This window comes from Symsagittifera roscoffensis, chromosome 7, assembly GCF_963678635.1.
Source record: "Symsagittifera roscoffensis chromosome 7, txSymRosc1.1, whole genome shotgun sequence".
Taxonomy (NCBI): domain Eukaryota; kingdom Metazoa; phylum Xenacoelomorpha; order Acoela; family Convolutidae; genus Symsagittifera; species Symsagittifera roscoffensis.
In genome coordinates, this window is record NC_087068.1 from 53358524 (window position 1) to 53369842 (window position 11319).

Consider the following 11319-nt stretch of genomic DNA (forward strand, 5'->3'; position numbering starts at 1 on the left):
CGACTGCGCAGTTGCTTTTAGTTTCCCAGATGGCATTTCTTAGTTCATTTTAATTTTTTTCAAAGAACTTTTATAAAATGCCCAAATTTTATGGTTTTTCAAAATTTGTATTAAAAAAACTTGAATGAAAAACTTAGAAAAATTTGTAATTACGAACCCTGTAATTGAGTGCTGTCAGACTGCACTCAAATGATGCAAATCTTATTTCCAATATATGCAGTTTTTATGCAGCTGCTTAATGACATGTCAAATTTTCTTGGTGTATGTTCAAAAAACCGCCATATCTTGAAGCCGAAATTACGTCAGATTAATTAAATTGCAGCTGAATTGTGTAACAATAGTTACCATCTGTTATGCTGCCTAGCAATATTTATTTTTGGCTTGTTGGAATGGTTATCTTATTTTCGATTTAATGGACATTCGGCTTATTGACATATCACTAATTTTCTCATACCTCATTTTTTGAGTGCCTTCTAACCAATGTCCATCTTTGATGTAATAACTCTTAAAAGTGATTTTCAGAAGGTCGGTGAATTGTTCTAGGCAATATGTACATCAAGGAAATCACAATTGACGGGTTCAAGTCTTACGCAAATAGGACGACAATCGGACCTTTCGACTCAGAATTCAACGCAATCACAGGACTGAACGGATCTGGGAAATCCAACATCCTCGACTCTATTTGCTTCGTTTTGGGAATCTCTAATTTGAGTAATGTACGTGCAACTGGTTTGAGCGATTTGGTGTACAAAAACGGACGCGCAGGCGTTACAAGAGCTACCGTTTCAATCACGTTTGACAACTCTAACCGAGCTCTAAGTCCGATTGGCTATGAAAACGAGCGAGAAATCGTAGTCTCTCGGCAGATTGTTGTCGACGGTAAAAATAAATACATGATTAACGGTTTAAACGCAACCAATCAGCGGGTTGTTGACTTTTTCCGAAGCGTGCAATTAAATGTGAACAATCCTCATTTTCTGATTATGCAAGGAAGAATCACGAAAGTGTTAAATATGAAACCTCCTGAAATCTTATCGATGATCGAAGAAGCCGCTGGAACTCGAATGTACGAGTGCAAACGTGAACAAGCGCAGAAAACAATTGAAAAGGAAGAAGAAAAGCTGAAACAAATAACGGATGTTTTGACCGAGGAAATCATGCCGAAATTGAGCAGTTTGAAAGAGAAAAGAGCGTCTTTTTTGCAATACCAAGACATGGCTCGTCAAATTGAACATTTGACCAAACTTGAAGTCGCGTATCAGTATCACCAATGTGATCAAAAGGCACAATCCAATGCAGACGAAGTTCAAGCTCAACAGGAGGCGATTGAAAAAATAAATGATGCCATAACGGAAAGTTTGGAATCGATTGACACTTTGACGTTCGAGGCCGAAGAGTTGGAAAAGCAACAAGCAGCGGAACGCAATTCGGTTCTGAAAGATTTGGAAGTCAAGTGGAACGAAACTAGAAATGCCGAGGCGAAAGCCTCAAGCGAGTTCGAACATCGTGAAAAGCAAATGAAAGACTTGGACAAGAAAGTTGTCAAGATTGAGAAAACTATCAAGACGGAAAAATCGAATCTTGAGAAAAGTCAGAAAAGTTTACCAACGTTGAGCGAAAATGCAGAGGCGTTTCAAATAAAAAAAGATGAGGCAGAGAAAGAAGTAGAAGCTGCTCAGAATCTGGTCCTGGCCGCGAAATCGGGAATGTACGCAAACGAAGCAGGCGCAGCGGTCTCCTTGCATGAGCAGCTAAATGCAGCGAATACGGAAAAGTCACAAGCTAGTTCGAAAATCGAATTACTAGAACGTAAACTGAAACAGGTCAAAACTGATTTGACCTCTAAAGAACGAGAATTGAATAATATGACTGCTTCTGGTGGCGATGATGAGAAAAAAATCGATTATCTGAAAAACGAGGTGAAGAAAATCAAAGCCAAGATGGCTAAACTCGGATTTGACGAAGAAGCTTTTGCTAGTCTGAATACCGAAGCGCGTAATTTGCAAATCGAGTCGAACAAGCTGCGAAGCAAAATTGAAAGTTGGAAAGCGAAAGACTGGCGGTTGCAGTTTAGCTACCGACATCCGGCAGGTAATTTTAAAAACGAGTCAATCAAAGGCGTCCTAGCTACCCTTTTTAATGTTAAGGACAAGGAAAACCAACTAGCAGTCGAGGTCGCCGCGGAGGGCAAGTTGTTCAACGTGATCGTTGACAATGATAGAATAGCGGAAATGTTGTTAAAAATTGGCCAACTGAAAAGCAGAGTGACCTTCATCCCTCTGAATAAAATATCCGGTCGAGTATGTAATGGAAAAATTGTCAGAAGAGCGAAAAGCATCGCTGGAGACGAAAATGTTCATCACGCTTTGGAATGTGTCGAGTTTGAGAAGGTTATTAAAAATGCAATGGAATTTGCTCTGGGTAATAGTCTGATCTGCAATGATTTGGACAAAGCTGAAGACGTGTGTTATGATTCTCAAGTGAGAACCCCTGTAGTAACTACCCAAGGAGATAGTTTCAACCCTGACGGACTGTTGAGAGGCGGTTCCAGGCCTAACAAAGAATCGGTGATTGCGATTGTTTCTGCCTTAAAAGAGTTCCAAGACAAACACGTTGTTGTTGAGCGAAGACTAAATGAAATTCGAGAGGAGATGGCAAAATTGGGACAAAAGGCGCAAGAGTTTGAAAATCTGAAACGTCAATTAGAGTCGGAACTTCAGACTTTGCAGGTCCGGCTGGAAAATAGTTCCACTGGAATTCTGAAACAAGAAGTTGAAAGTTTGCGTAAAGAATTGGAAGAAATTTTGGCTAATTTGGACGAAAACAAAAAGTTGGCTAAGAGCTCGGCAATGAGAATTGCGGAACTGGAAAAGATGATTGAAAATGAAGCAGAAGTTAAGCAAAACGAGATGAGAAAATCGATCGAACGCCAAAAACAAGCATCGTCTAAACTGCAGAATGTGTTGACTGAATATGATAAAATGTCGGCCGCTGTTTTGGACTTGAAAGCTGAAATTAGTGCGATTGAAAAAGAGATCGTTTCGAATGAAGAAGAGTTAGAAACTAAACAAGCAGAGGCAGAGAAACTGAAAGAAGAGGTCGATTTGGCGCGAGAAAATTTGAACCAAGCGAAAGGAGAAAGTTTTGAAGCGAAAAAGTGTTACGATGAAAAGAAAGAAGCGTTGAAAAAAGCTAATCTTGAGTTGGAGAAAAAGTACAAAGAAATGCAAAAGTTAACCGACAGGATAACTGCTAATAAGTTGGAAGCACAGCAGATGGAAAATAAATTAGAGTCGATTGAAATAGCGGGAAAAGATGCCAAGAAACGAATCGAACAGCTGAAAAACAAAAACGATTGGGTAGCGAAAGAGTGTATGTATTTCGGACAAGCTAATTCGGCATTTGATTTTTCCATGCCTGATATGAATAGAATTGGGGCTAACTTGGCCAAACTTCAGAAGGATAAAGACTCGCTTTCGATGAAGGTAAACATGAGAGCGATGAGTATGCTTGAAGAGGCGGAGACAAGTTGCGAGGAGCTTAAGGTTGGTGAAATTTTAAGAATTTGTTTTTGTCGATCAAATTTATCAAATGAAATACGAAATTTGAGATCTTCAAAGAAAGGGAAAAATATATCTGAAAACATTGGAAAAAAAATATTAAAGTGTGAATGAACATAAAGCAGCAGATTCATGGCATTGTCTAGACAGGTTAATGACATAAGGTCCAAGCTCTGCATCAATATTTAAAATGATTGTTCGGTAGTCGGTATAAAACCAAATTAAGTAAGAAAATAGTTCAAATTCATGACTCAAAATTTCTGAAACTCGCTAGTCGTAGGCATCCCTATTCGGTTTCAAAAATAAAATTTGAACTTGTTCACTTTCCGGTTACTGCTCTTACTAACTGTGTCCCATCCCTTGAAGCCTCTCTATCATCAGTAGAACTGATTGGGGGCTAACTGACTGAGTCTATGCGGGAGTAACCAGAGATCAAGCCCAAGTGTGGTTTTCAAAACGCCGAAGACGCTTTGAGAACCATATACAATTATTTTAAAAAAAGAAACAATGAATTAAATCAACTAGCATAAATTGAAGAACGTTATATCTGGACGGGTCTAAGGTTTTCTGGAGGAGGCCCTTTGGGTTATCAGGGGTTTGAATCTCTAAGAGATTACTCGTCCACCCAACGAGAAAAATTTAAATTTGAATATATCGCGGTTAACTTTCATTCGGTCGCGTCAACATTGCCTCGGTCCGCAAAGTCTCAAAATATCAAATTTAGGTCGCGGTGGTCTGAAAACATCCAATTTCGGTCGCGGCAGTCCGGAAATACCACATTTTGTTGGTCGCGGCAGTCTGAAAGTATTCAATTTCGGTCGCGGCAGTCTGGAAATACCATATTTTGTTGGTCGCGGCAGTCTGAAAATATCCAATTTCGGTCGCGGCAGTCTAGAAATACCACATTTTGTTGGTCGCGGCATTCTGAAATATCCAATTTTGGTCGCGGCAGTCTGGAAACATCCAATTTCGGTCCCGGCAGTCAGAGCATACCAAAGCTTGGTCGCGACCGTCTGATCATAAAACCACAACTTCAACCCGGGTACTTAAAATTTTGGCACGATATATTGCTGCACCATATCAGGCTTATCTCAAATTTAAGATAGAATTTCAATTACGCATGATTGAATTTGATTAAGGTCGTAATCAAGCTTGTTATATGGACTAGCAGAAGAGAAAGGTGCTGAAAGGCGATAATTAGTGTGAATAAACTGAATTATGCAGGAAAGAGTTTGAGGATTGAGTTTAGGATAAAATTTCCGTTAAATATGAAAATGAAAAAATGAAAACTTTTTAATGCAATTCCGTTAAGTGACGTTTTTGGAGCTAAAATCTCCATTGCTAAATTGATGCTAGTTGTGAAATAAGGTAAGCAAAAAAGTGAAATAGTTTGTTTATAGCCAATTTTGAACATCGGTCATAATTATAATAGAGTAGTTATAGCTATTGTATGCCTTCAACCTTAGGTTAAAAAGAAAACTGAAAAAATATCACCCTTATAATTATAATTAAAATCGAACACTTTTACTGCTATGGAACTTAATTTTATTGGAGCAAAAATTTACCATTGTAAAATTGATGGTAGCTGTTAATTACGATTGCATTCAAAATACTCCAATCATTCAGAATTGAGAATTATCTGGATCAATCGTACAGTACCAATCGATTTAGGTGGGAGGGGGGATATGGTTTTTTCAGGAAATAACTTTTAGTATAGCCGAGATTTATACAAAATTTACAGTTTTATGAGAGTCAATTTATTGAAAATACAACAATTTAGTTAATTAATTATTAACATTCAAATCATACATGAAAATTGTGAAACCAGAAACTAATTTTATTTGTGTGTTTATTCGAAATGCATTCATCATACAGAATTAATTTTCAAAACTATTATGTGGCTAGGGGGACATGCTAGGGGGGGGGGGCTGTACGGTTGATCGGAACTATCGTCAGATATTTAACGAATTTATTAATGGAGCATTTTATAAATAGGTGAAAAAGAACACGGTGTTGAAAGACAAGGCGAAATTGGAGCGAACGATGGCAGATCTGGATGAGCAGAAGCGGAAGGCGCTGAAAGAGGCCATAGCCAGAGTGAACAAGGACTTCGGAGTCATTCTCAGCACTCTTCTGGATTACGCTTTTGCCGAGTTGAAAACCCCGGCGGGTCAAACGGAATTGGATGGGCTGGAGATCCGCTGCAGGTTGAATTTTTTCAATCGTCAATCAAAGTAGCCGCAAGTGTTTTTGGCGTTAATTGAAGTGATTATTTTCTCGAGAATGCCCTATGAAAATGAATTGATCAGTGTTTTTTTTTTTAATTTTGTAAAAAAAAGTTATAATGTAATCTTCTGAGACTAGTTAAGAAGGAAGTTTCTTTCAATTCGGCCTAAATGCATAAGAAATTCGACCAAGCATTGTAAACATTAAATAAATGATGCCCATTTCTTGAAATATATTTTAATCATTTATAGCATTAAGCATAGTTCTTATCTCAGGTTCGGCACAGTCTGGAAGGAAAGTCTGACTGAGTTATCTGGAGGTCAAAGGTCACTCGTCGCAATTTCACTCATCCTAGCCATGCTCAAATTCAACCCGGCGCCATTGTACATTCTGGACGAGATAGACTCAGCACTGGATCTTAGTCACACCCAGAACATAGGACGGCTTATTGCTACGAAGTTTCAGTCCTCGCAATTTATAGTCGTCTCTCTTAAAGACGGACTGTTCAATAACGCGAATGTATTGTTCCGAACAGCTTTCGTGGAAGGCGTCAGTACTGTAACGCGTCAAGCAAAGCGTTGAAGGGCTAAAAGCGGTTGGACTGATTATAAAACAATTATGATTTTGTCGTTGATTAATTTTTCCTTTGTGTGGATTAACATTGTTTTGTGATTAAGTGTAGATTACGTTAAGTTTGAATTTTGAGTTTGATTTGAATGATAATTTTTGTAAAATTTGTCATCAATGTTGGCGAGTATTTGTAACAATTATTTTGAGCACCGTTTTGGAAGAACCCTGATTGAACTGCCGTAAGGCGGAGGTGGATTTATAGAGAGGAATAGGTGAGTGTGTTTTATATGACTTGTATGGAAGAAATTCCATACAACATCTTTTACTGTGACAACTCACGAAAATATAGGATTGTTTTGCTCATTTAAAGCCTAGTGCAAGGTTTCAAGGTCAGAGGAAATTTCTATCGTGTTTTTACGCTTGCGATAAGCAGTTGAGCTGAAACCGTGTACTATTTTTTTCACGTTAACTACTTTGTTGACAGAAGTCGCGCATGGGACGGTTACTTGGCTGTTAATGAATTCAAGTCCTATGCTTGTTTGCTTACTTGGCGCCAAAGTAACGCAGTTACTTGAGACATCAAAGGCCAAGGGTTCTAGTCCGGGCAGTTGTTTAACTGAAAATATAGTTTTTTCAACTTGGTCGTTCTTTTTTCGACTTATTTGGTAGCTTGTACGAATAAAATTTTTGAGGCGGGGAGTTGTGTAGTTTTTTTGAAATCTTTTTAACAAAAATATAAATTATGAAACATTTTATTTTTTCAAATGACACTTTTAACGTGAAAGAGGAGGACAGAAGAAAAAGGTTACATCTGAATTTTTCCGAAAACAAGAAAGTTGGAATCCTGTTCGGATCTTCATAGAAATTTCCTCAAGCTGTTTTCGATTGCTATTTTCTGTTTTCTGAATTTCGGCTCAAGTTTACTCAGAGTTGCACTCGAGATATTTTTTGGCGAATGCTCAGGTAGCATTTGCAGGCTTAATTCTTTATGTATACTTTTGAAAATTGTATATATAGCAACCGAGCTCAGGGTTTATTTTGTTTCGACTTAATTTTCATTTTAATGTGTTTTCATGATATTGCGTTGGCCTAGCTTTACTTCATTTTTTTCTTAATTTTGTTTTCCAAACTCTGTTGGTTTCAACGCTGACTTAGAGATTGATAGATACTTCAAAAGAATTTTTAAACGCTATTTACTGAAACTTGATGCCAATTTTGTGTGATTTTAGTTTCATCCGTCTGCAAATGCGTCACGTAATGAATTTAGCTAAATGTTTTATCTCAATTTAAGTTCAACTGCTCAACTGGAAGTCTTTTAGATTCCGTTTTAGATTTTTTTGCATCTAAATAGATACTTTGAGTTTTGCTATATCTGCAATTATTTTCGGGTAATGTGTGGAATTGCTTTCAATTCCACGGATAAGTGAACGGAACTGAAAAAAAATTAACAATAGTTTTGATGAACTTGATTTTTGTTTCAATAATTTTTTCGTCATGTTTCTAACGCTTTGATATATTTTACTTTTGACATCACTCATAAAAAGTTTAAGCAACTTACGATCTATGCTTATAATTTTTTGGTCTACTTGAAGCGCAATTTGGAAATATTCTTCATAGTTATATTTTTATCTGGTTTCAAAATCGAACCAAAATCAGTTTTTTCCATTTTAATGATTGATTTTACCTTATCGAACTTGTGAAAGATTTCGACAATGGGATCTCGATAGTTTGTAGAGTACACTATACGACTATTCATTAGGAATTTGTTTTGCAGAAGACATTTTTTCAACGTGAATTTTGATTCATGTTAGAATCGCAAATATCCGCTTTGCTTCTATGGAATTTACTCGTTGCTTTCTGCATATTTGTAATTCATTTTTTTGTTTCGCGTATCAAAAAATCAGTTAAGTTGAATCAATAATAGTTTGAAAAAAGCTGGCAAGATTTCAGCAAAATTGGGCCTATTCATTTGGTGTAGTTTGCAATTTTTTCTATGTTTTAAGCTTGCTGAGACGTCTCAATTTTTAATATAACATTTTCAAAATGAGTATTGTTTATGACGCATCTTGTTTTAACTCCAGAAAAATTCTGGGTTCTAAATAATTTTTGGTCTTTTATGATGGTTATCTATCGCAACTAAGCTGAAAATTTGATCGTGCTTTAGTACAAAGAACCAAACTCTCATTTAAAACAATTAAATTTTGCGTATCCATTTTATATCAAGAATTATGATAAAAATTTTAGTAAAATTACGTAGGCTAATAATTTTAAGACTTTATATGTGCTTTCTGGTTGAATTTTAGACTTAATTTATGCTTTGCTTCATTGTTTTGTTAAGGAGAGTGCGTTTAAGTATTCCTAATTATTATGATAACCTGTTTGGTTTTCAGTTTTCTTTACGATAGTTTTGCGGTCTGACTTTGAGAAAATAGTTTTAAACTCAATGATTACGCTTGCGATAAGCAAGCGTTATCAAACTGGAATATGGCCTTTTTTTCTAGTTAACAACTAACTTGAAATAAATTGAATCACTTGCTGACTCGACAGCTGACTTTTTTCACTTCTCTTCTCTTAACATCTTACTGGTTGCTTCCCCCCTTGGCCTGGAGGTAAATCAGTTGTCTTTGTACCTTAAGGTCTGGGGTTGGAGTCGTGGCCGGACCTTGTTTTTTTCCGTATCAAAAACTCCGAGAAAAATGAATTGAGAAACATGTTCACTGGAGTGTGGTCAGCTAAATTGCCACTACGGATTTTGCTTGTGGTGTAGAAAATTTTCATGGTAGTTGCAAGTTTAAGTGTTGTTAATTCTATTTGCAGGGGGACTTGAAAGATTTTTAAAAAAAATTAAACAAAAATTCATTTTTTTTTCGATTCAGTTGATACCTGCTTAAAGATTGTCGGCTAGTTGCCACATCACTGATTTTTTTTGCAGAATGTATCTCCTGTGTGCTTTAGTTGAAAATTTAAATGTTTTTTTTTTTCAATTTCTCTGGATTGTTTTTTTGTCCACGTTGACGAAAAATGACAAATGTTTATACTTATGTTTTACATTTTTTCTGTGATTCAATTTTTGAATTTTACCAAAATTGGCATATCACAAACTGACATGAATGAAAACAATTTTTCTCGTGTCTGTATTCGTTTCTCAGACCAATTTTGACTTCTATGAAACAGTGCTTGAAATTTTCAAGCCATCAGAAAGAGCCTTGAACTCATGCATCAATTTTTATGTATATTTTATGTACGCGCGCAATGAATTAGCGCGCAATAGAAAAGAGCCCATTTAATACCAAAAAATAGCAACTCCCAAAACATCGTAACGTAACATGAAATAGGTTGCATGTGAGAGAAACTTTTATAAATGAACTCAAAACATCAGTGTTTTTAACTTTTACATAGGTTATTTCAGAATTAAATTTGATTTTTTTTACAGAGAAAAAGTAAATGAAACATCAAGAAGCATACAGAGTAATTAAGGTTGTGCCCTGTTTGAGCGTTGTTAAAATGTTTTTCATTTCTTACAATTTAGCCTGATTTGAAACAGTTAGTCGCATTCTTGTAATAGCCTAAATAATGCCCATGTCAATTTCTGTAACAGTAAGTAGTACACATGCCAATGACATTGTGAACTAAAAAGTTACTTCAAAAAATCTTACAGGCGGGGGAACATGGGTGGTGGATGAAAAAGAGTTATGATTTATTTCATATTAAACAGAAAGCGGAGCAAATAATAATTTTTTTCTAAACGCATTAACTGTGCAGTTTTACCTCAGCGCAAATTTGACTATTTATCCGTTTTTATTAACTGTTTTGGTCCGAGTTGACTAATTATGACAAGATTTTATGCTCGTGTCCGTTTTTTCATGGAAGAGTGCATGATTTTATCACACCACTAGAAAGTTTTTGATCCTTTGAGCTCATGAATAAAAAGTTGTTTGACTTGCAGTTTCTTTCAGATTGCGATAGTTTGGAAGTTGCGAACTTCGAATAATAAATGCGCGCTATAAATTTGAATTACGCTTTTTCATATGTGTAAATCCGCGCTCAAAGTCAATGTCGTACAAATTTGAGCAAGCTTTTTGGCTCAAAGAAAGCATTAAAGGACTCATAATGCTTAAATTTATACTTTTGTTGACTTTGTTGAAAATTGTTTTTGTGTTTTATAAAAAAAACTACTTAAAATCATTCAAACGCGTTCAGAGAAAAAGGGTTTGGTCCCGGTTTGAGCAAACTTTAAACAGTATTTTTACCAATTAGTCTCTTTTAATGCACATAGGTGTTACTGGGTCATTTAAAATAAATCAAGGTGTTTTATATAAAATTTTTTCATGTTTTAATGAACCACTTATTGATTTTTCCTCTACCTAGATTGTTTGATATTTGCTTGTTTTTGAGACAACATTGTGTGGAAGGTTTTTCACGGAATTCTTGAACTTTTTTGCCAGCTGACTTTCCAATTTTAGTTACCGACAAAAAAAAGTGTATGCTTATTGATCTTGGAAACTCGATCAAAGTGGACGATCTTTTTGAGCTACAGGCAAAAAAACTAAATTTAGTCATATTAATGCTGTTTTGTCATCAAACAGAAAAATTTATGTCTAACGCAAACACCAGATCAACGATTTTAGTTTCATCAAGGTTCTGGTTTGGATTTCATTTTAAACTCAATCCCTCACGTCCAATGTCCAAAAAAAACTTCTTTTCAACAAATTTCAAATACTAATTTCACAACGAAGGTTGCTTTCATTTTGAAGCTAGTAAGCCAAACTGTCAATAAGTTTACCCAAAATGCCGTTTGGCGTTTTGAGCTCCAAAAATTGTTTTATTGGTTATACCATTTTTGCTCAAAATTATGACTTTTGTCGCCATGTGCTTTTTGAATTGAAAAAAAATCAAAAATCTAGATTTTGGTAATCAAGTATATAGATTGTAACGGCCAGAACATTGAGAAACATTAATTGTA

General features: G+C 35.8%; 1 protein-coding gene across 1 annotated transcript; it reads left to right on the top strand.

Annotated features, from left to right (window-relative positions):
• The first annotated feature begins 526 nt into the window (after positions 1 to 526).
• On the top strand, positions 527 to 6557 carry LOC134851514 (structural maintenance of chromosomes protein 2-like). Its single transcript, XM_063867638.1, has 3 exons — positions 527 to 3545; positions 5556 to 5767; positions 6062 to 6557. Exons 1-3 carry the CDS (start codon positions 549 to 551, stop codon positions 6366 to 6368), a joined length of 3516 nt encoding a protein of 1171 aa, XP_063723708.1. The 5' UTR covers positions 527 to 548; the 3' UTR covers positions 6369 to 6557.
• The last annotated feature ends 4762 nt before the right edge of the window (positions 6558 to 11319 follow it).

Bases quoted from the DNA above. Each gene is read 5' to 3' on its own strand.
- LOC134851514 (XM_063867638.1), top strand. From the start codon at position 549: ATGTACATCAAGGAAATCACAATTGACGGGTTCAAGTCTTACGCAAAT. The intron at 3,546-5,555 runs GTTGGTGAAATT...TTTTATAAATAG, and splicing joins CAAGTTGCGAGGAGCTTAAG to GTGAAAAAGAACACGGTGTT. The intron at 5,768-6,061 runs GTTGAATTTTTT...TTCTTATCTCAG, and splicing joins GGGCTGGAGATCCGCTGCAG to GTTCGGCACAGTCTGGAAGG.